General features: G+C 52.4%; 1 protein-coding gene across 7 annotated transcripts; it reads right to left on the bottom strand.

The window, feature by feature from the left end:
- Window positions 1-6,935: 6,935 nt before the first annotated feature.
- LOC104636042 (neuromedin-B) lies at window positions 6,936-11,387 on the bottom strand. 7 transcript variants are annotated; one of them, XR_012837484.1, is made up of 4 exons: window positions 11,239-11,387; window positions 10,580-10,782; window positions 7,682-9,703; window positions 6,936-7,518 (listed from the first exon to the last, which is right to left on the bottom strand). XR_012837484.1 is itself a non-coding variant. In XM_075764767.1 (4 exons), the coding sequence occupies exons 1-3, from the start codon at window positions 11,372-11,374 to the stop codon at window positions 9,656-9,658; spliced, it is 387 nt and encodes a 128-aa protein (XP_075620882.1). In that variant the 5' UTR covers window positions 11,375-11,387; the 3' UTR covers window positions 6,936-9,563. The 7 variants fall into 7 exon arrangements, 4 of the variants coding, with proteins under 4 accessions (XP_075620882.1, XP_075620884.1, XP_075620880.1 ...); XR_012837485.1 differs by having other exon boundaries at window positions 6,936-7,215; window positions 9,081-9,703; XM_075764767.1 differs by having other exon boundaries at window positions 6,936-9,563; window positions 9,656-9,703.
- Between the last annotated feature and the right edge of the window lie 12,740 nt (window positions 11,388-24,127).

Here is a 24,127-nt window from a genome sequence, read left to right as displayed (position 1 = left end):
CTGAGAGCTGGAAAGGGAAAGGAGTGTCCTAAGTTCATGCATTCTAGATCCTACCTAGAGTGGGAAGGGGTCTTACTGTGTCTGCCTCTGCCTACTGCTTCAGAAAGGGGACTTGCCTGAATTACCACTTTGATTGGCTTCCCACACTGGGAAGACACCTCAGCATTGCAGTACTGATCTACATGCCTTTTATAAAAGCCATCAATTATGCAGCAATTCTGCCAGATCTACAACTCCTAGCACAGTCTCAGTGTTGTACAAGGAGTCCAAATGTTGGCAGGTTCCCAAGCACAACTACAGGCTGGGCAGAGAATGGATTGAAAGCAGCCCTGAGCAGAAGGACTTGGGGGGGGGGGGGGTGTTGGTGGATGAAAAGCTCAACATGACCCGGCAATGTGCGCTGGCAGCCCAGGAAGCCAACCATGTCCTGGGCTGCATCAAAAGCAGCGTGACCAGCAGGTTGAGGGAGGGGATTCTGCCTTTCTGCTCTGGTGAGACCCCCCCTGCAGTACTGTGTCCAGCTCTGGGGTCCCCAACATAAGAAGGACATGGAGCTGTTGGAGTGAGTCCAGAGGAGGCCATGGAATGATCAGAGGGCTGGAGCACCTCTGCTGTGGAGACAGGCTGAGAGTTGGGCTTGTTCAGCCTGGAGAAGAGAAGGCTCTGGGGAGACCTTAGAGCCCCTTCCAGTCCCTACAGGGGCTACAGGAAAGCTGAAGAGGGGCTGATGACAAGGGCACAGAGTGACAGGACAAGGGGAATGGCCTGAAGCTGAAGAAGGGGAGATGGAGATGAGATGTGAGGCAGAAATTCTTCCCTGTGAGGGTGGTGAGGCCCTGGCACAGGTTGCCCAGAGAAGCTGTGGCTGCCCCTGGCTCCCTGGCAGTGCTCAAGGCCAGGCTGGATGGGACTTTGGGCAACCTGGGCTAGTGGAGGGTGTCCCTGCCCATGGCAGGGGGTTGGAACTAGATGGGCTTTTCCAACCCAAACCAGTCTGGGATTCAGGTGGACTCAGTAGCAGCTGGTTTATGGCACCTTCCTCTCTGCAGTGCAGCAGGAGCACGTGCTGCAGGAGCTGTTGCCAGTGCAACGCAATTTCCCAGTGCTATGTCATGTTTAGCGCACTCACTATATTTTACACACCACGAGCTTTAAGAACCAGTTAATATATTAATACCTCGTTCCTGTTACAGCTCTTGGCTGGTTCTCAGCACCATATGGAGGTTAAAAATGCATCGTAACTGATATAAAATGGAAGTGAGATTGTGTTAGCCCTCCTCTCCCTGCAATCCATCACCCTGATGATTTTTGGAGTCCTGTGTAGAGAGGGTCCTGTCGCAGGAGGGGTCTCATCCAGCTTCATGGCTGGTTTTGTCCCTGCTGCTCTAGAACTGTTTTCATCCATTGAAGATCAACTTCTCATGTCCGCCAGGAACAGGTGCTGCAAAGAAAGCCCATAAAATAGTCTTTGCAGGTCTGTAGCTGGGATGGTCCATCTCTCTAGCCTCAAGCAGCAGCATATGGTACACAAACACTGTAAGAATATCTCCTTCTGAGCAGGGTCATGTAGAGGACCTTGGGTCAGGCACGGCCCTGAGACGTCCCGAATTGGGCAGGCAGAGAGCTGTGATTCTCCCAACACAGTCAAGCACTTGTGGCTCCTTCCCCAGGTTAATCATAGCAGGACAAATCGGAGGATTTCAAGACACCATGTTCCATGATATCCTTATTATAGGTGCTTATGCGCAGTACACCCAAGTTCAGAACAAGGCATTTGCCTGGGGGCAAGGTGGGACCAGGAGAGTTTGACTCCTTCTCATTTCCAAGTGAAACTGTGGAGCTGTTGCCAGCTCCAGTGTGAGATGGAGCTGTTTTATGAACTGCTTGGATTCCCACGGAGGGAGAACCAGATCTCTCTCAGGCCTCTTACCAGAGGCCTACCAGAGGTCTACCAGACCATGTCTCCTGCTCATCTTTAGCTGACCACCACCTTCTTGGGGGCCTCAGCTGGAACTCAAGGACCTGATGCAATGAAATGCTTCACCACAGAGTCCCATATCACTGTTTTCCAAAGTGCTTCTGCCATGCTCAGGTGGAGGAGGAGGGGAAGTTGGTACATGGCTTAGATCTCCCTTCTCTTCACCTCCCAGGAGACCCCATCCTCAGTCCCTACAGCTGAACAAGGAAAGCTGGCCACCTGAGCACATATGATGGCGCTGGACTGTTTTGAAGGCACCAGCGCTGGATTCAGGATACACATCCTTTCTGTCCACAGTCTGCCTTTACATGAGATCCTTCTGTGTCATTCTGTGTCCTTCCCCTTTCCATGCTGCCCGTGCTTTGCAATGAGCTGTTGGGTCTTGTCGTGGCAAAAAGGCCTCTATATCCTTGATGGAGCATCCAGATGGTTTGCAACCCTACCCTTATTTAACCTTGGCTCCTCTGCACTAGGATGCCCTGCTCCCTGTGACCTGGAAATCATTTTCAAGACAATAGGGGTGCCAAGCTCTGGATATCTGCTTCCTCAGGCTGTATCAGACTCTGTACTGGTTTGGTTTACCTCGGCCAGGTCAGTTTTTGGTGTCCATGTCAGGATGAGAAGAGCTTTCCTTGGAGGAGCATGGCAAAGGTGTTTAGAAGACTAAGATTGTTTTGCTTCCCAACGGCAACCTGATTTCCTTTCTGCCTCTCTTTCCCTTCCTCATTGCCTGGTTTGTTGGTCTCCTATGGAAGGGAGATCTCACGACACTTTGAGGGAAGGAACACACCAACCTGGGGCCTGATGTCTTTGCTGAGGGCGTAGCAGGAGAGCCAGTCCTGTGTGAATGAGCATGACAGGAAGAACTTTGCTAAGCCTGGGAAACCAATGACACCAAGCGGTGGCAGTGGACTTTCACAAACATCCCTCTGAGCCAGCTCTTCCTCCTGGGGCAGTCCCACAACTAAACAGAAACAAATGTCAGTGGTGAAGGTGGCTTGTCTCCATTTCTCTTACCTCACTTCACATCCTTTTCCCATCCCTGGGGTCATACCATGGCCACAGGTGGTGGAGGAATTGCAGGAGACCAGCTACGATCACAGATGTCCATGCTCTGAACTGTCATGGTTTCTGAGGATCTGTGCTGCAGTTCTGCTCTGCAGTGGTCTGTGTGTCCCAGGGAAGTCATCCCAGTGACCTCGGTTGAGTCAGTGGCCTCATTGCATATCTGCTTGTGGTGTGCAGAAGCAGCAAGCTCTGCTGTGAGCAAGTTCTTGAGTCCAAGCAGCAGCATGGACCTTGAACCAGAGCAGCAAGGGGAACAAACAGAGCTGGAGGGAAAAAAAAAAAAAAAAGAAGAATTTGCTCATTTCCCTAGCCTGGACACAAAGCTTTGGTCCTGGAAATCTCCAAAGAATATGACCTGGTGAGTGATAGGGCATTGTGCTGAGAGACTCTGCATGCTGTGGACCAGCAGATAAATGTCAGAAAGGCAAATGCCAGGGCAAAGCAGTCAAATTGTCAAAAAATGGTATTCCTCAAAATTTTTTCTGACCCTCTCAGTTTGTAATTTAAATTGAAAAGGATTTTGGGGGTTTGGGGCTTGAGAGGTTGCTTGCCTGTGTGGGAGAAGGAGGAACATCAGAACAGTCAAGCAGTGGAGCAGGTCACCCAGTTTTCATACCAGGTGGTTTTCAAGACCTGATGGGACAAAGACCTGAGTAATCTGGTCTGACACCAGAGCTGACCCTGCTTTGAGCAGATGGCTGGACTAGAGATCTGCTGAGGTCCTCTCCAGCCTGAGATATCCTACGCTTCTAGGATGGTGTCCAAGCAGGTGCTGGACACTTTGCTTCTCAGCAACACGTGGCTCAGGGGGGCCAACATTGCTCCAGCAGTCTATGTAGCAGTTCAGAGGAGGATGATGAAGCGGTGCTCCATGGTAGAGTAGGCAACCCTTGAAGGGAGTGATGACCACGGAGGACCCATGCTGGAGCATATATATCCCCAAAGGAATGAGCCCATGACAGAGCAGGTACACCTCCAAAGGAAGACGTGAGTGTTGAGCAGTCACAGCAGAGCATGGGAAAAGAGCAAGACGGAAGGAGTGGCAGTGAGGAAACTGCTACAACCTGACTGCATCCCCCTGCCATCGCCTGTTGCTTCACCAAGGGGACCAAGTGTGACCTGCAGGGATAACAAGGAGGAGCAGAGATGCTGGGAGCAATGCTGAGCCTGGCGAAGGGAAGGAGAGGTGCTTTCCCTAAGTGTGAAAACGCTTGTGGGTTTTTTTGTTTGTTTCCAAAACCTGAATCAGTACTCAAATATTTATATTGTATTAATTGATGATAAATTAAGTTAAATTCCCCAATTTGAATCTGTTTTGCCCATGACAGTAATTACCAAGTGACTCCCCATCTTTGTCTTGACCCACAAGATAGCGATGGGGAGCACATGGGGGACAGACTGGCAATTGGACGGGTTCTTGCTGGGTAGGTGGGAGAATGAGGATCTCACCTAGGTATCTCATGGCAGGTTTCTGCTGTGATGTTGAGGAACCTGCTCGCTCTCCCATGAGCTTGCCTGGGTGGGACGTGAGCTGGTGGTCCCATGACATCAGGTCAGGAATCCCATCAGGCTGTCAGTCCATCACACTGCTGGCTGAGAGGCATCTGGTCTGCTCCAGTGTCAAACACGATACGCTATGTCATTATTTTCCTTGCTTATAATTAGTTTTAAGCCAAAGCTTTGCTACAGCTAATGAAAGGCGAGCTGGGGGTCACCCACATCCCAGCGCACAGCAGCAAGCCTGGGCAAAAAAAAATACAGGTTGGAAGAAGGCTTCCTGCAGTCCCGGGCACGAATGACTTCAGAAGGACAGTGGACACCTCTTGAGCGAAGCTGGTGGGTAGGAAACCATGAAGGACACAAGATGGGAATAGAGGCTGCTGTGGTGCTACAGGTGGGTTGCTCACCAGCAGTTTGGAGAACCTGGGAGGGCTCCAAGAAGTGGTGAGATGATGGTCTCCCCAGGAGCTGCAGCCATGCAACTGCTCCAGTGAGGCAGGGGAGGCTTGGCATGATCTGAAACATCATCATGTGCCTCCTGGAAAAGTCCCTCCTTGCTTGAGCCTGCTCTCCTGAAGGATGAAGGGTCCTAGCATTGGGGCATTTGAGGGGGACCACTAGGTTTTGAAGGCAACTTTTGGGGAAAACTACTGGTAGGACATTTGGGTTTTATCCACCAAACCCAATCTTTGAATAGCTGTGAAAATGCCAACTCTGAAGGCCCAAAAGCCGGGCTGTAAGCAGAAATCAAATGCTCCTTTATTGGTCTAAGATCTGTAGGCTTTGGAGGCCACCTCATGGGTTTTGCAGTTGCTGCATGGAGGGTTGCTGGGTCTCTATTATTGAAGCACATCGTTCTGAGTTGGCAACACCTGGGCAATTGCTGCCAGCAAACCCAGGAGGGGCATACAGGGGACAAGAGGGGGGACAGGCGAGTTGTTAGGCAGACAGGCAACTTTGCAAATAACCTGCAGAGTTAATTTTTTTCCAAACATGAGCACTGTGAATGCTGGTTGTGCCCACAACAGGGCCTGCACCCCAAGGTTAAGCTCAGAGAAGAAGTTGTGACCCCCGTCACACAACATTTCTGCAATACCTATCTGTCTTTCGCATCCCAGAGTTGCCAGCCTGCCCCAAGCAGGACCTGAAGATCCTGTGGTGTCCCCAGCTGTCCCCTACACTGATGGCTCCAGATCTCACCTGGCTTGGGACATCCTGTGGGACACTGGCAGTGGGTTTGCAGCACCATACCATCTCCTGAGAAGCATCTCCAGGCCTGGGGCCGGGCAGGAGGCAAGCGCTGTGCCATAACATCTGTGCCTGCATGCCCCACATCTGCCCTGGGATGGAGACCAGCCATTCTCTCCTGCAGCTCCCCAGAAATGGGTTTAGGGTCACAAGCCTTTTCCTTGCTCATGAGTAAGTTCCCGCAGGAACAATATATTCATAAACACCACCTGCGCTTCAAACCATCCTTGAAGTGATAAGGACCAAGTTGGGAAGATCTCCTACCATGGCTTTCTCCCTGCTACTGGTCATCAGCACGTTCAGATGCTGGATCATCCCTTAGCTTGGCATGACACAGCTCAGGGTTCCTGTTGCTCATGGGAGAAGGGCTCTCCTCCCTGCAGGAGCTCAAAGGTTCAGGTTGCATTTAGCATCAGAAGCATGTGCATGCAGGCAAAGCTTATGGTTTCACTTACGGAATCACTCTGGGATCTGCTGCCAGGTTCAGTTCTGCCTGGGGATGTCCCCAGGGGTGACAGGGGGACAGAGGGTATATCTATGAGCAGCGCTTTCAGGTGTGGAACCAGAGCCTGGGCACAAGGCTGTTGCTCCATCACCCATTTTGGGCAGCCCTCTTCAACTGTCTGCACAAGAGAGGACCACGGGCAGGGTCATACCTTGACCACACACACAAGGAATCATCCCAAAGCAGGCACATAAACAGGCTGAGCGTGTAACAGTCCACATCTGCACGTGAGGGACAGCGGAAGAAGGTCCAGCTAAGGCCACTGGGCCTACAGTAAACCCTGGGCTCCCATGAAGCAGGGACCCTGCTTGAAGCAGAAATCCCAGCAATGCCCTGAGCAGGATGCTTTCTGTTTTCAGGAGGGTTTGCTGGTAATCTCTCCAGCAAAGAGGGTTATAAAGATGGTCCAGTAGCAAGCGGTGTAATCAGCTCATCCAAGCTTGTCCTTTTGTCATGCAGCAGTTAGGGTCTCCTTCAGCAAGGAGGGGCTGCAGGGACTGAATCCAATCCCCTCCCTGCTGCTGAGAGCCAGGAGCTTCCCTCTACCCCCCAACCAAGCTGCTCCCACCCCCCATTCTTCCGGCACAGGCCCTGGGGGTCTCCCTTCCCACCTCTGCAGAAAGGTCTGAGCTAGTCTCTGCAAAGAGCCAGTTTTATTCACAGGGGCACACCAGACATCAAGAAAGCAGAAAACATACAGGAAATATACAGGGAGGCTCTGCTTTTCATACAAGCAATCACTATTAACAATATTACAGAAAGAATAAATAAAAGTGATGTTGCTACAGTAACCCACAAGGACGATGCTCTCCTCCGTTTGCCTCGCGTGGCCGAGCCTGCAGACCTCATCCTCCACAGCTGCGCTTCTTCAGTTTGAAAAATACTTCTCCAGCACCTTTGTTAAAAGCCCTGTCTCCTACAAGAAAAGACACAATGGTGAGACACTGGGTCCCATACGCAGTCTCCAACAACATCACCTGCCTGGGTACCATGGGGCAGAAGATCAGGCAAGTGTCCCGTGCTGGACCATGATGGCACTTTCAGAGGTGGCTTGGGACAGCACATGAGAAGGAAAGAGCCAGGAGCCTGGCCCCTGCCTCCCATCTTGTGCTCCAACAGCTGGACCACAGCTGGCAAACTTCACCAGCCCACTCAGACAGCAGCCACCGGGCTGGGCTTCAGGAACAGGAGCAGCCTCGGGGGTTGATTCAGCAGAGAGCTGTGCAAGAAGGCAGAGAGACACAAAAGACAGCGGGGAAGAGTTACAGAGGGATTTTGTGGGATTGCGTACTGCCCAGAGGTCCCAGAGCTGCGCAGGGCAGCATCTGCCTTCATGCAGAAGGGCTCTCCCCACACCCCTGGAGCCATTCCACTCCACGCACGTGGTCTCAGCCTGGCAGTATTTCTCCAGGAGACAGACACACATCCAAGATGACAACAAGGGATGAGGATGATCCTCCTCTGCCAGCCAAATCCTTGTCACACACAGCAACAGGGTGGCACCGCAAAGCCCTGGCGTGCTGAGAGCCAAGCCCTGCCTGCCAGATGTGGTTAAAAAGACAAAACAGAAATCCCTGTTTTGCAAACCCCTTCTGCCATCGCAAGGGCTCCCGCTTTGCGGAGGGATGGCAAACCCCAGCGCAGCAGCCAGAACTAACCCACACGAATGCAGAGCAAGCAAAAAGACAAAGCCCTGGGATTTATTTAATGCTTAGAGGAGCCCCACAGAAAGGAAGAACCCATTTGTGAATGATCAGCAACACCCTCAGAAAAGGAAATGCCCAGTGGCTTTTTCAATAAAAGTCAGGTTCCCTTGACACGTATCCTGCCACAAAGCACACCACGTGTGCCGGAGCAGCAGAGCAACGCTTGGAGAGCACGTTAATTCCTGCCTTGGTGACCAAGGAAGGGAGAAGCACTTTTGTTTTACTAAACTGAGTTGAGATGGAAGCGACAGATCCCAAGCAGGGAGTGGACAGAGTTCCACAGAGCAGAGCTATTAAACAGCTTGTTAGGCAGGTGGCGAACATGACACACTGATCAGTTCAAACACAGGCTAGGTGCTGACCCCAGGTGTCCAACAACAGCCACACTGAAGGAGAAACCTGTCAGGGAGGCAGGAATTTGCACTGGCACCGTGTCACCCACAAGAAAAAAAAATAGGATCCCACAGAAAAGTATGACATAGACAGCACTCAAAGGCACCAGTCCTGCAGTATCAACCAGCAGAGGCAAAGATGCCCCGGGGGACGGGTGGCAAAGAAAGGAGCAGGCAGGCTGGAGTTGAGTCTAGTGAGGTGCCCGGGGGTGCCTGATGGGCAGAACCAGACCCATCACCCAGCAAGGTCTCCACTGCCACCGAGAGGACAGCTGGCACTGGCCAAGGAGAGGCCGGGAGGCTTTGGGAGGAGGAGGAAGGGGGTAGGAGCCAGCTGCACATCAGGCACCTAAGCCGCGATGTTCACACATTTGTGCAGGGCATCCCTCCTCCCACCAGAGAGGCATCAGGGCAGTGGGAAAGGCAGCTGGCAGCATCTGCTTGACCAGGAGCCAAATCGCCCTCCAGCAGCAGAGCTTCAGCAACCAGCACGCAGGCACCAAAGGCTGATGTCTGGTGCTGGGTGCTACCCCTGGCCAGGACCTGCCTTCAAGCACCAGGAACGAGCACGGACAGGACCGGTGGGGTGCCAGCACTGAGCTGGCAGCCTAAGACAGCACCAGCACTCAGGGCAGCCTCTGCCCAAGCACATCTGCAATGCGAGCAGTGACCGTGCAACTTACCTACGCAGAGGAGAGCCACAAGGATCGCTTCTGTCAAACACTGCACGCTTAGCGGACAAGGCAGGGCAGCGCATCCACCAGCTCCCCCATCATCTCAGTTAACATGGCAAATACCCTCCTCCTCCTCAAAGGCTCCCCACAGAGGATGGAGAAGGGTCCAGCACCTTCACAGCCCTCTCCTCCCTTTCAGCTGCATCTGAGAAGCAAAAGCTGCAGCAGCGCAGCAGTCACGGCACGCAGCATCTCAAGGGGAGCAGGGTGGGCTGGTGTCTCCAGCCATGCCCAGCTGTATCTTCAGGGTGGAAAGCCTTCTATCCCAATGGGACCAGCTCTCTAGGAAAGCCTCAATTTACCTTAGTCTGATGAAACTGAGTCAAGAAGGTGCTTGAACAATCAGCAGCACTCAGGCTCGCATCCCTGCAACGCTGCTCCACCTGTGTCTTCCCAAAAAAAGCCAAGAACAGGAAGAAGCACTGCCTAAACCTAGAGAACAGAAGTAGCTTTACCTGTGTGCAGTGTTACTGAATAGCTCCTCAAGTACAGCAGCTCAGTGGGACAGCACATGTAGGACCCACCTAAGAGGATTTCATCCCTTTTAGACTCTCAGTTGCTTCCTGCAGTGACTTGAAAAGGCGAGACACCAGGGAAGCATGCATCAGGCAACAGACAAGCAGAGCCACACGGACAGAGCAATTCCATCTCCACGTCCTGTGTGAGGATCTGTGTGTGCATACTGCTCCCAGGGGCAGGTTTCCACTAGGAGCTGGGTGAGCTCCACGGCAAAAGCCACACCGAGGAGGCTGAGGATCTGCTGACGCACAGTGGGACTACCGGAGCTCCTGCCCACTCCCCGAGACCTGCTCTACAGCAGTACGACGAACACAGACCTCCTCTGCACAGTAAGCTAACAAAGCTACATGCGCCTCAGTAACGAGGGATCCCAACCACAGCAACACAGACCCAAGATAGGGACATTGGACGCCCAAGACCTCTTTGCAGGACAGACTCCTTTCCCTTCACACATGGAGGTGTGTCCCTCTTGGCCTCTCTCTACAGAGATAAAGGGAAGAAAGGATCTCCTTGTCCCTGCGGTGGCTGAAAAAGGGGACATTTCTTCATGGCAGTGAAGACAGTGGCCAGCCATCCTCTTCTGCACCTGGCTGAGGAAGACCCAGATGCTTATTAACAGCCCTCGGGCTGGGGACCACCACTGCCACAGCTCCATCGCAGCATCCCTTGCTCATCCTCACACCCTTCCCAAGCATTTGGGACTATTAGCCACCGCCCAGCTAGACACAAGCCTAGGGAGACTTCTCCTCTGCCCCTTTGTGGCTGGTCTTAAGAAGTGGTTTGAGGAGGGTTAAGAGAAGCAAAAAGGGGGGATACACCTCTAGCAGCTGTGCAGATGCTCCCATCTCCAGCAAGGCTGCCTGTTGCAGACTAACATCTCCACCACCTCCCTGCTCTGAGCATCTCCCTCTGTCTTAGTCAGTATTCACCTGGTCAGTGAGGTCATATTTTCCTTGGTTTTCATCCAAAAGTCTCTCTTGCAAGAGAATTTTCAGGAGCTCACGGGTAAGCAGTTCCATCATGTCCTCCAGCAAGGCTCTGAGAGAGGGACCGAAGACCATCGGCACCGCAGGCTCTTCTGGCGACTCCAGGTGCGGGGAGCCGGTGACACTCTTCTTCCCCATGAAGTGACCTGCAACACAACACACTTGTGTGTTTGCACCAGCACCTGTGGGGAGAGCGGCAGGGGCTCCGGCTAAGCTGTCACCTGCCACCTCACACCGGCACAAGTCAACAAGAAGCACCAAGCAAACCTAACGCCTAAATTAGCCGAGTACAACAAAATGAGGAGAAACCCAGAAACCCCAGGTCCTCGTTCCACAGGGGACCTTGGGGAAACTTCTCCCTCCCGCTGAGGGGATCCCTGGGGTGAAGGAGACGCTGGAGCTGTCCCCAGGAGACACGGGAGGAGGTTGCCTCATCCCTGCCCTTCTCCCCAGGCCTCCCAGCATCCCCCCACACCCTGCGGGGTACCGAGGGGAGCAGGGGGCTCCCCACAGGCAGCGACAGGGGGCACAGCAGCCCCTGTCCCACAGCCACTCCACGACACGCATGTCCGCACCACCATCCCTCCTCTCCCTGCCGGTACCTGTAGCCCAGAGGTTGCCGCGAGGGTTGACCTTGATCTTGGCCGCCTGGCTGCGGTGCTCGGCGAAGTCGAGGTGGACGGCGGGCCCCAGCGCGGCTCCGCACAGCAGCAGCAGGAGGCAGCGCAGCGCCGCCATGGCCGCCCCGGCGGGACCCGCTCCCGCCCGCAGCCGCCGCCGCCACCTTATAGAGCGCGGGGGGGGGCGGGGCCGGCACACGCACCGCCCACGCGCCCGCGGTAGCCGTTGGGCTTCCCGCTTCCCTCAGGCGTCCCTCAGCGGCGATCGCTCCCCTCAGCCCTGTCAGGGTCGGGACGGACCCCGCTCGCTGCCCGCATCCAGGGCGGGGCACGACCCGTTAACCGCAACTCTCGGAGCCCCACGGGCTCCTCCCCCCTCTGCTTGTCTCCCCCATCCCCAACCGTGTCATCCCAGCACCTGGGTGTGGGGGGGGGGAGATGGTGCCAGATGTACTGCTGAGGTGAACGGTGTCACTGCTCTGCCCTCACCTGTAAATCCCGTGGTCCTGTCACAGGAGGTGGTCAGGGTGGATTTACCCCTTTCCCAGCCCAAGACACCTATTCCCCATCGCCTCCTGCTTTCTCCATCTGCCCAGGAACATGCTCCATGATGTTACAGTGGCCTTGCAAGGACATCAGCCAGCACCCATTGTTGTAGCCTCTCTGCGTAGCTCAGCAGTTTTTATGGGTCAAGCTCTTCAAGGAACAACCACCCTGCAGGAGTCCTGCCTGGGAGACCTTGCTGGTGAAGACTGAGGCAAAGAAGGCATAGAGTACCTCAGCTTTGTGTCCATGTCCACCATCACAGGTAGCGCTGCCTTTGTGAACACTTTCATTCTTCAGCCTTCTACAACTAAAGGAGTTTGTAGAGATATGCAAGGAGCATCAGATCTTCTACAACTAAAGTAGTACTTCTGTTGGGATGGACTCAGAAGGTCCTGTCCTTATGGCTGCCAGCTCAGCTGGGCTCCTTTACTCCTCAGAGTGACCTCCCACAGCATCCCACTTACCAGCTCCCTGTAGAGGGTGAAGTCCAGAGTCTGCGTATCACTACTCACCCTTCAGCTTTGCAGACTGCTGTTTCCTGATTGCTACACCCAAACCTGCCACTGATTATCACATTCCCCATCAGTTCCTCCTCTTCCATTAATGGGACAGAGCTATGCATGCCCAGTGACAGCATGGATAGAGCTGTGCCCAGCCCCACCAGGACGGCAACAGCGGGGGCCCAGGACATGGACTGTTTATGCCCTGGGCTCAAGTGAAGTCATTGTAAACCTGGAAGCATTTGATCAGAGGTCCCTGAGACACAGGCTGTGCTCTGCTTCTTCTTGTTACCTACCTGCAGCCCACAGGGGCTTCCAGGTTCCACCTTTACGCAGGTGTGCTCTCAGGGGTTGGACCAGAGCAGCACAAACCTGTGTGTCCAAAATGGTAAAGAAGAGGTAAGCAAAAGTGCTCAGAAATCTCACACCCAGCATGCTGGGCTTTGACTTTTCTCCAGTTTGTGTCCAGACCACTATCAGGAAGCAAAAAGTCTGAATGGTTGAGGCCTGACCAGGATCAGGTGGCCAGCAATGTAGCTCTCTCACCAGCCACAGTACCTGAGGGGCAATCAGAGCAGACACAGAGATGGCCACCAAGTTCAGAGAGAGTCCAAATCATCAAGCATGTTCATGGTGATGAGGCAGGTCCTAGAGCAAGACCAATGCACCTACAATATAGAGCAATGAGAGACTAAGGGCCCAGGGCTGAGCTTAAATGGGTTCCTGGGCCCATGGGGGTGGAGGTCTCAGGTGAGATCCATTAAGGCCTATTAGTGTCCTGAGGGGCCCTCAGCTTCTCCAAGTTTACAGCTCCATAACTTTGCCAGGAGGTGCTAGCTGGTGGGGGAGGAAGTGTTTGAGATGACCCAGTTCTCCTGGGATCTGGCTCAGGGAAGATTTATTAGCAATGCCCTTAGCATTTACTGCTGTTCAAGAGAAAAGGGCTGGAGGAGATTCGTTCTTCTTCAGCAGCAGGGGGTTAGAGTCCAAACTGCAAATGGGAGGAAAAAAATTAAAAAGTACTCCTGCGCCAGACATGCATTTGTCTAAACTGTGTGTGTGTCCCTTTGGGTGGCCAGCTGGCCGGCCAGCACGTGCTCCCTTACTGCCTGGGAGGTGTGCCATGACGATGGGCAAGGCTAACTAGGATATACTGCCTTCTAGTTGGTCCACCACCTATCAGGGAGATGGCTGACTCTGCTAGCCTTGTGTCTATGTGTGCTGGGCTGCAAGGGGGAATCTTGTTCCACTTTCTCACCACGCTCCTTCCCTGAGTGTGTTCAGCAGGAGTATTGCTGAGCAGGGCAGTGCTGGGCCCACGTCTCTGCTCGCCTTTTGAGGAGATGGCCCTTTGGGTGCTCCCCATGCACTGCGTGGGGTACCTGAATACAATATCCATCATGGGTGTGGCATTTGCAGCACCGTGGTCCTGACTCTCATGTTCACATCATGGCAGCTGCATCTCCTCCATCAAGTCAGCTGAGAGGAACACTGAGGCCCTCTGTCCTGATGGTGCTAGGTGGCTGTGACCACCACTTTGGCTCTGATGTCCTCTGTCATTCCTCACAAGCCTTGTGGGAAGGCTTCATTAGTGTTTGATTGGGCTGCCTAGGATGATGCCCATGATCCCACTCTGATCTTACTGTGTCCAGCTCGGGGGCCCCCAACATAAGAAGGACATGAAGCTGTTGGAGCAAGTCCAGAGGAGGCCATGGAAATGATCAGAGGGCTGGAGCACCTCTGCGATGGAGACAGGCTGAGAGAGTTGGGCTTGTTCAGCCTGGAGAAGAGAAGGCTCCGGGGAGTCCTTAGAGCCCCTTCCAGTCCCTGAAGGGGCTACAGAAAAGCTGGAGAGGGGCTGGTGACAAGGGCATGGTGTGACAGGACAGGGGGGGATGGCCTGAAGCTGAAGAAGGGGAGATGGAGATGGGATGTGAGGCAGAAATTCTTTCCTGTGAGGGTGGTGAGGCCCTGGCACAGGTTGCCCAGAGAAGCTGTGGCTGCCCCTGGCTCCCTGGCAGTGTTCAAGGCCAGGCTGGGTGGGGCTTTGGGCAACCTGGGCTAGTGGAGGGTGTCCCTGCCCATGGCAGGGGGTGGGACTGGATGGGCTGTGAGGTCCCTTCCAACCCAAACCACTCTGGGCTTCTATTGTCTTATTTGGAACTGGACACCCAACCAGAACCAACACAGAGCTTTTCTTTTTTTCAGCTGGAGGCAGCACACGTTATCTTGGTCAGGAGGAACACCAAAGCTGATCTGCACTGCCCCATCTGCACCGCTACCTTCTGGGGAAGGCAGGAGTATTTGCAGAGCTATTGCTGCTGCAGCTGATGCTCCAGCTGCATGCACGTGCACCCGCACGCACACACACACACACACTTCTTATCTATTTCCTCTTGCAGCCCATGTCTCTCCTCCAATGCCCTACGCTGTCACTACATACTGATTATACATGGCTTGAAAAAGACTGACATAATCTCAAGCTCTTTTTTTCAAAATAGTTTAAAATTCATTCATGGTGGCAAACGTGCTGGAAATTTCGGGTGTGTGGAGAAGGCTTGGGACGTAGTCAGTACAGGAGGAGGAGGAAGAGGAGGATGTGAGGTGCAGAGAGGGCGCTGGATGTGAAGTAAGTGCCTGGTGCTGCCCAGCACTGGCACAGAGGAGTCTGGTTTATCCTCATGCTGGAGAAGGAGTGTTATTTGAGCAGCTGAGCAGTGTTCCTGCACGGGTGCCTTGGAGCTGCTGCTCCACTGCACATGAAAGTGATTTGTCTGCTGCTTTTGTCCCAGAAATTCCAGGGCTTCACTCAGGGAGCTGCCGCGTGCTGGTGAGGCAGGGGGGGGGAAACCTCTTCCCGTGATGGGGTCCAAAATCTGCCTGGTGGCCTGGCAGGACTGGATCTGCCCTGGCGCTTGCGATAGCCGCTGTGTCCCTGCGCACCCGCAGGCAGAAGAGCGAGACGAGGAGTTGGTTACCTGTAGGATTACGGAGGATGAAGCCAGGGATAAAGTGATACCAATTACAGAGAGGGCAGAGAAAAGAGCCCCGGACGATTACAGCATCTACCGAAGCGTGACGGGGATGGGGGGGGTCTTAAGTCCTGCTCCCTCAGGGCAGCACAGTGTTCCTGGGAGATTAACTGAGAGGGACGGGCAGCCCCGGGGGCAGGGGACGAGCAGTGGGAACCAGCACGGCATTTCAAACAGGGCAACGGCTTTTTGTGCTGATCTGATTTTAACTACATAACGCAACCGAACTGACACACATCTTCTGCGGCTGGCGGCTGCGGGCTGCACGCCTTACCTCGGTTAGGGTGGGAGAGGAGGAACAGGCATTTCTGATCCCAGTGGTACTGATGAGGGACTGCAAGGCAGGCTTGGGAAAGGCTGGGAAAAGGAAAGCAGGGAGTTCCTGCCCTGTTGCAGCGTCATAACAAACGCTCGGAAACTGGGGGGACACCAGGTTAATTGCTGAGTACTGAGGCTTGGCCGGATGGGGCATGTGTGGGAGATCTGAGCCCATAACCATGATTTCAAGCCTGGGAAGAGCAATGGAATAGCTGCTCAGGGACTTGGTGGAGGCTGGAAGTGGGAGCATAATTAGGACAGCCAGTGGAGTTTTATAGATAACAACTTGTGCAAGAGACCCGAGCTCACCGCTCGCTGAGCAGCGGCATTGGTGCTAAAGGAAACTGCACAGCTGTAATCCAGGCAGGGCTTTGAGAACACCGATTTCATCCTCTGCAGCAGTCTCCTCCAAAACTAGCCCCAGACACCAACAGACAGATCCCGAGCAGGAGGCTCAGCACAGCTCACGCCTTCTCCAGTGGCGTAATTACAGCCAAGCCAGTTTTCTGATGGGTCCATCCAGAGGGTGTTTTACTGCACCTGGGAACAGGGACTGCAGCTCGGTCGTATGGGGCCAGAGCAGGCTGATCACACTGCGGCCAAATTCCTCCATTCCTGGGATGGCAAGAGAGCTGCCCCCTCCCCTGTCCCCCTGAAACCGAACAAATGCAGCCTGAGAGGTGGCTGCAACAAAAGTGGCCTTGCTTACAAGTGGACACCAGGTTTTCTCTGGATTTTCCAGTCCGTATCTTCTTGCAAAGAGGTGACATTGTTCCTAATTTGGGAAAAATAACTGGCACCATAACCTGAACTCCAACCCTCGGTCACCAGCCTGGCAGGGTTTGTGATAGATTGTCTCTGCCTTCCTCCAACTTAGGCGTGCAGAGCTGCGTGTGTCCCCCCTAGCGCCTGCACACCCATCCGCCAAGCAGCAGGGGAGGCTGGAGCCTGTTGATGTGACAGCTTTGGTCTGGAGCCTGTTGATGTGAAAGCTTTGGTCTGGAGCCTGCTGGTGTGATAGCTTTGGTCTGGAGCCTGCTGAGACCCCCCCACCATTCAGGACAGGAATTGTCACTGCAGTGCTCCTCCACTGCTTGCTCTCTCCAGCTCAGCAGAGGTTCACCAGCCACCAAAGGAATCTTCCCAGCTTATATATCAAAAAAGGCAGTACAAATTCTATTTTAGAAATTGATGTTGCTGGCAAAGGTCACCGCACCGGCTTCCACAGGTGGTGCAGGAGATCGGCCTGTCGGCCACCAGCTTCCTGCAAGGTCCTTGCAATGGAGCCAGGGAAGGACAGAGGTGACTCAGCAAACGCCAGACTTCTGATAGATGGTTACATCCGTGAGGCAGAACACACGCCTGCACAGAGCAAACCGTCCCCTCTCCCAGTGGGGTGAACCCTCTGGGGCTGGGCAAGAGCTGCCTGCAGCCACCTCTCCGCAGCCCTGCACAGATCCACACCCGCCAGTAACCGTCCCTTCTCACCCAAAGCAGCCTCAAAGCTCCAGGGACACTCAGCTTGCACCACTGGTTTCCCCTGATGCCTCCAGTTGGAGGAAACAGTGACTGTCTGTTTTGCTCTCTGTTTTCCCTCAGTAATTCTTGCACGCGATTTATTTTCTCGATGGCTGCTGACCACTGAACTGACATTTTCATAGCACAATCTGTTACTACCCCGATGTTCCAGATGGTACCACTTAACTCAGAACCCGTTGTTTTATAAATAGAGTTAAAATTGTTTTTTCCCCCTGTGCACCATTTTATATTTATGTACATTTGAATTTCATCTTTTTTATTGCCTGGTCTCTTTCCACAGTTGGCCTTCAAGCACACAACCCTTTGTGTCAGCAGCGAACTTCAGTATTTGCCTGCTTTTGCTGATCATTTTTGAATATGCTGAAGGCAGTCCCCACACAGCTCCCCGGTGTTTTCTGCTACAGAGATTGTTGCCTCCTACCTTTTGTTCCTTACCTTTTAGCAAATGATTTCCTCCCCGTCAGGACCTCACCTCCTATTCCAGGGCTGCTTCTCTTCTTTAGGAGCCTTTGCTGAGGTGCTCAGTCCCAGGGCTCAGTTACTGGGACCAGTTCTCTTTAATATCTTTATCAATGACCTGGATGATGGCATCAAGTGCACACTCAGTAAATTTGCAGATGACACGAAGTTGGGTGGGAGTGTTGATCTGCTGGAGGGTAGGAAGGCTCTACAGAGGGATCTGGACAGGCTGGATCGATGGGTTGAGGCCAACTGTATGAGGTTCAACAAGGCTCAGTGCCGGGTCCTGCACTTGGGTCACAACAACCCCAGGCAACGCTACAGCCTTGGGGAAGAGTGGCTGGAAAGCTGCCTGGTGGAAAAGGACCTGGGGGTGTTGGCTGACAGCTGGCTGAGTATGAGCCAGCAGTGTGCCCAGGTGCTCAAGGCGGCCAACAGCATCGTGGCTTGTATCAGAAACAGTGTGGCCAGCAGGACCAGGGCAGTGATCGTGCCCCTGTACTCGGCTCTGGTGAGGCTGCACCTTGAGTGCTGTGTTCAGTTTTGTGCCCTTCACTCCAAGAAGGACATTGAGGTGCTGGAGCGTGTCCAGAGAAGGGCAACCGAGTGGGGAAGGGTCTGGAGCACGTCTGATGAGGAGCAGCTGAGGGAACTGGGGTTGTTTAGTCTGGAGAAAAGGAGGCTGAGGGGAGACCTGATCGCTCTCTACAACTCCCTGAAAGGAGGTTGTAGCCAGGTGGGTGTTGGTCTCTCCTCCCAAGTAACAAGTGATAGGACAAGAGGAAATGGCCTCAAGTTGTGCCAGGGGAGGTTTAGATTGGAGATTAGGAAATATTTCTTCATGGAAAGAGTTATCAATCACTGGAACAGGCTGCCCAGGGAAGTGGTGGAGTCCACATCCCTGGAGGTATTTAAAAGACGTGTAGATGTGGTGTTTGGGGACATGGTTTAGTGGTGGGCTTGGCAGTGCTAGGTTAACAGTTGGACTTCATGATCTTATAGGTCTTTTCCAACTGAAACAATTCTATGATTCTATGGACCTTGCCAAACACCTTTGGGAAATCCAGGTGGATGATCCCAGTGAGATCACCTTGCCCATACACCTCCTAACTCCTCCAACAAGCTCCAAGTCTACTCTTTAAAGCAGTCCTACTCCTTTCCAGTCCACAGGTCTGATTTATAGCCTAGAGATCCCAGCTTCTCCACCTCGGACACTGTTCTGTCCCTTGGTGCCATGGTGGGCTTGACAGAATGGGAGCTCACCACGGCAAATAGCTCAACACTTTCAGGTTTGTGTCCCTTCAGAGCCCATGGGCTGCTCCACCCAGGGCTGGGGGTTCACTGCTATCCTCTTGGTCACTGAACCTTCTGCAGATTCTTCCACTGCTGGTGTCCAGGAACTGACGGCAGCACAGGACACCTGGGGTGCCCTGTTCCCTATCAAAGGGCAACTCTTGTCCGTGTAGGGCTAGTAGTAGCAACAGAGCTGTGGAACATCCTCCAAATGTACCTAAAGATGAAGCAAGATTTCACCAGGCAAAGAAGGGAGACCTTTCCATAACTATGCAAAATAAATGTATCTAAAAACGGCGCAGCTAAGAGGGCCTTGCTAACGCTGAGCTAATAATGAACAAACATAACAGACCACCCTGGAAATGCCTGGTTCGTAGTGTTTAAAGCAAGGTCCATTTTGTTTCTTCTCTGTTGAATTATGCTTTGATACCTTGGCATTGACTAATGCATCTCCCAGAGAGGTGGCCAGCCTGGCCTGGGGAAGACTCGGAGCCGGAGAGCTCCACAAACACAGTGCAGGCACTCTCCGGCCCTGCAGATATCCGCCCAGGCAGGCAAATGGATGCTCAAAACCGATGGCTCTAATAAAAAACAAATACAAAGAGCAAAGGCCTCAAATCCCCCTATTTGTCTCTTTCACAGAGCTCCTGGTGCCAATAAAACTCTCAGCAGCAGCTAAGTTTTTTCAGCCTCTTCTTCACCGCTTCGCCAAAGCCAGGTCAAATTTAAAGTCCTGCCACATGCCTGAGGGTCTCTTTTGATGCATTTGTCTCGTTTACAAAGATTAAATCCCTCTGTTACATTCATTCGTCCACAGGCAACAACTGTTGTTTATAAAAGATAAAATTTGAAATCTCGCACATCTTGTTTTCAACTTTTTCAATTTTCATTTAAGCCGTAAATGAGTCGTGGTTTTCCCTGAGGTTTCCCACTCACTCCACGCCTGCTGGACATAGTACAAATAACAGCTCTGCAAGAAGACTTAAGAGAACAAAATCTTGTTTTCTTACAGGCAAATCCAGGCCTAGCTCAGAAGTGTCCTGACCAGAATTATGTAGCAGAAACCTGACATCCCAGTTTGAGTGAATTGAGGTTCAGAGAAATTAAATTGAAGTTCATTTTCTCCACATTATTTTTACTTCTGTCTCTCTGGAAACTGAAACCCTTGCAAGGTTAGTTTCTACAGGGAAAGGAGAGATTGGAAAAGAAAGGTGATAGCAAGATGCTTGGCAGAGAGAGCTCCGGGAAGTGTTTTTAAATTATTAAACAGAAGGAGCAAAAAAGGTCAAGAGATGAGGAGCTGGGCAGAGGGAGCAAGAGACAGAGCGCGTGTCTGCTCTGTCCTGGATCACAGAGGGGGCATTTCTAGTCCATCCCTATTTAGACTGTTCTTCTCTGTGGAGATACTCGATTTCCCCTGAGGTTTAGGGAACTCTGCTAGATGAAGCATTCAAAGGAGCTGCTAGAATCGGACATGCGTATGCATCGCCCCATGAGCAGGAACACACGACGTGCTCAGCCAGCGGGACCATGGGGAAGCAGGACTGCGTGTGAAGGAGCTGGTGGGTCTTTTATAGAAATTGAGGGGTAAGCAGGGATGAGCACCCAGCAGCAGAAAAGCTGCTACCATGCAGAGGGCTCCTCATGGCTGGGCAGACTACCACCCAATTATGGCTAACTAGATCCAACAAGGCAGATTTGGCAGGAAAGCCACTGTGCCCCTTCTGAATCCAACGTGCCTCAGGCTGGCGGAGCTACCTCTGCAGATACCTTTGGCTTCCTGATGGATGAGCAAGACGACAAAGGGATGGAAGTATTGCAAGGGAGGGGAGAAGGTAAAAGGGGCAGGAAGCTATTAAATTGTCTCAAAATGCAATGCAGATGCTAATTCTACTTCTTTTCTCCCAGCAGCCAGTGGTGAGATGGCCAGATCAGTCATCTACTACGCATCAACTCCTCCAGAAGCTGCTGACACTGATGGGAACTGCGAAGACCAGACCGTGCCTTTCTGGCATCACCCAGGCGCACCTTGCAGTCTGCGGGTTGGAACCAGGACACTCCTCATCTGATTCAGCCACTGAGTCACAGACACCATGTGGGTCTTCAGCCCGGGATACGCAAACATCTGCTTTGCATTTCCCCTGCTCCAGCACAGGAGCCATCCCTGAGTGACACACTCTGCCTAAGCCACCTCTCCTTCCTTTGGCCAACAAGCTTAGCCCATTCTGGGAGCTGCGTGCTGGGCTTGCATTCATACGTTTCTCCAGCAGGAAGTGGTCTTTGCCTTGCAGGTTCTCCTCAGAAAAAATAAGGTTGACCTGTTCTGATTTGAAGGGCAGGAAAACCACCATGAGATTACCGGGTCTTGTTAAAGAAAGTACGCAACCCATCATCTTACAAATCCAAGCCCTAGGACCCCTGCTAAGCAATACGCAGCGACAGATCTGGATGAAACAGTGTAATGCTTATTACTGTTTAACTGACAACCGTGCGTTCAAGCATCATAAGCATACAAAGACAGCCTTTGTCTCACGGAGCATCAACTTTCAGCACATTACTCCTCACAGCTCACCTCCCATCCATTGTGCTTTCGCTTATGCATTTAGCTTCGATATGAAAAGTCACCCAGCAAAATTCTAGCAACGATCAGAAAGAGCCCAGCATTGCTTCAGTCAGTGGAACAGCTCTACCCATGAAGGAATCCGTGCCCTGAACTACGGATGTGATTGAACAGTAATTAAGCAATGAAATTGCCTACCAGAAAACCTGCTCTGTTTGGCTGTAACCACAACAGAGACAGAAGCATTCTTAGCCCTGGCAGAGTTTTTTCTTTTTTCTTTCTTTATAAACCAGACCTTTCGACACCCACATACTTTACAAACAAATCCCATTCCTGTTGTGACACAAAGATCTACATCTTTCCTAAGCCTTAAGTCTCAAAGACTTTGCTGGAGCCGGCCTGACAGCTTCACCTTTAACAAAAAGAAGAAAACTGAAATAAGAAACAAAGACACATCAAGTCCTAACAGCAAAACCCATGGTTCTGCGGGAGCACAGCAGTGCTCGCCAGACATTTCGGCATTAGCACCCAGCTGAACCAGAGATCCTGCACGCTCTGTAGCTTTTCTGCTCAGCAAAGCAGAATGAGTCTGGTGGGGACAGAGCCAGCAACAACTCTTTGTCATCCTGCCCCCACGTTCTCAGTTTCCAGCTTGTGCAGGCTCGTCCCCAGCGCCCTCTCTTCCCACTGTGGCAGGAAAGGCGTTACAGGGATGCCGGAGGTGATGGAGGCAGCGCGGGAGCTGGTGGGTGTTCGAGCTGTGAGTGGATTAACTGCTTATTTATCCTTGCTCTAATTAGAGCCAACACCTCATTTCACAACTGCAGATAACACAGAACCACGTTCTCAGCTACACCGAGCTGAAAATAGGCAGAACACGGGCCACAGAGATGAATTCCTAAGTCTCAGACCGCAGCCCCCCGATTTAGGGCAATCGTTTCTGTTCTTAAAGCGTCCACAAACCCTGAAGAGAGCAACCCACTGAAGCTGGGCTGCAGTGGGCTTCATCCCACCCTTCACCCCAACTGCTCTCCATTTTTTAAGTGCTTCTGGCTCAATTACTTCACATAGCATCATGCAAGAGCAAGGCTGGGACAGGCACACCTTCCTACGTGCGTCAAGGCGTGGGTGTCCACCCATGTTGGCAACAAGTGCGTGTCCTCTGCCACACAGACTGCTACTGCCAGCAACGCCAGCAAGGGTAATCCTGCCACAAGCAGGATGGGTCCGCTATTATTTCCCAACATCTCAGAAGGAATACTTCTTTTCTCTCATAACTGGGAATTTCAGCAGATGGTCTTTAAGAGCTAAATCCTTGCATCCCCTACAATCATAAATCTTTTGTATTTTAGCCTTTTTTGTTAAAATTAACTCAGCAACAGTAACACAACTGCTTCTGCATGCTCAGATTTTTGCAAAAGGTGCGAAAGCGAGAGGACTCAGAACAGCAACAGCAGCATTTTCAGCAAGTTTTCACTGGGAGGTGTTGATTAGCAGATTTCAGAAGAGCTCAACTCAGTCCTTTACGTGAGCCCAAGTTGAAAAAAAAATTATGCACAAAACCAGTTTAAGCTAAAGGCAAAGCAGGGACTAGACTTGGCCTCAGTGCTGCCTGCAAAGGCAGAAATGCTGCTCCAAGCCCTCAGGAAGGTGCTCCATGCTGACAGCAGCTCTCAAAGACAGATTTTGTGTTCCCTTGCTGCGCCCACGTTTGGCTTTTGACAAAACATCCCATCCATGACTCAAGCATTTTGGAGAAACTCTGTATCCAAATTCTTTTATGGACTTTATGACCATTTTTTAATTACTAAGTGATGATTACTCCTAGAGCCACAGGCTCAGTGCTAGGGGCTGGACCTGTTTGTAGACTTGTTGCAGTGTCCCAAACATAAGATTTTTTGCTTCATCCTACCCAGGGAACAAATGACTTGTTAAACTCACTTTTGTTGGGATACCACTGATCAGCCCAGCCGCTGAGCGTTAAGCAAATTCGTCCCAGGGACAGAACTAATGGCACAAGTCACCTCCATAGATGGGACAGGCCTGACAAGCCTAATGTACATATGCGAGAAACTAAACACAGACCATAAACGCTTCATTGGGTTGTTGCCCTGCCTGTTTTTACCCTACACAAGCTGCGTGCTTGGCAGCAGTACTCATCTTTAATGATCCCTGCTGCTGTGCAACCTTGGAGCAGTCACAAAGAGGGAACGCAGGATGCGGTGAAATGAACGCACAGAACTGTCTGCAGATTTTGCAAGATTGAGAGGAGCTGTTAAGCCAGGGAAAGCGCAGATGGGGAGCAGACAGGCTCCCGCTGTTGGGGGAAGCTGTCCCAGCAAGACAACGGGTGAGTAAACTGCACAAGGGGTCAGGCAACCCTGGCCGGAGGTAGCAACAGCACCGCGCTCCCACTGCCTGCTCTTGTGAAGATCTGCCCTAGCGAAGGGGAAATAAAACGCTTTCGTGGGTCGGTACAGACATCACCGAGGTGACTTACTTACAATCATCACTCTCTCAGTGCAGGTGGCACAACTTTATATAGAAGCTGGCTCTGCCTTGTACCTCTTCCTTGGGCTGCCCTCTGACATCATGTCTACACAAGCAGCATCACTCTACCCAAA

This window comes from Balearica regulorum, chromosome 12 (genome assembly GCF_011004875.1).
Source record: "Balearica regulorum gibbericeps isolate bBalReg1 chromosome 12, bBalReg1.pri, whole genome shotgun sequence".
Lineage (NCBI taxonomy): Eukaryota > Metazoa > Chordata > Aves > Gruiformes > Gruidae > Balearica > Balearica regulorum.
This window is presented reverse-complemented; position numbering and strand designations above follow the sequence as displayed.

Excerpts from the sequence above, each read along its gene's own strand:
- LOC104636042 (XM_075764765.1), bottom strand. The coding sequence starts at position 11,374 with ATGGCGGCGCTGCGCTGCCTCCTGCTGCTGCTGTGCGGAGCCGCGCTG. Across the intron at positions 10,783-11,238 it reads CGGCAACCTCTGGGCTACAG|GTCACTTCATGGGGAAGAAG; the intron begins GTACCGGCAGGG and ends GTTGTGTTGCAG. Across the intron at positions 9,704-10,579 it reads AATATGACCTCACTGACCAG|TCACTGCAGGAAGCAACTGA; the intron begins GTGAATACTGAC and ends CGCCTTTTCAAG.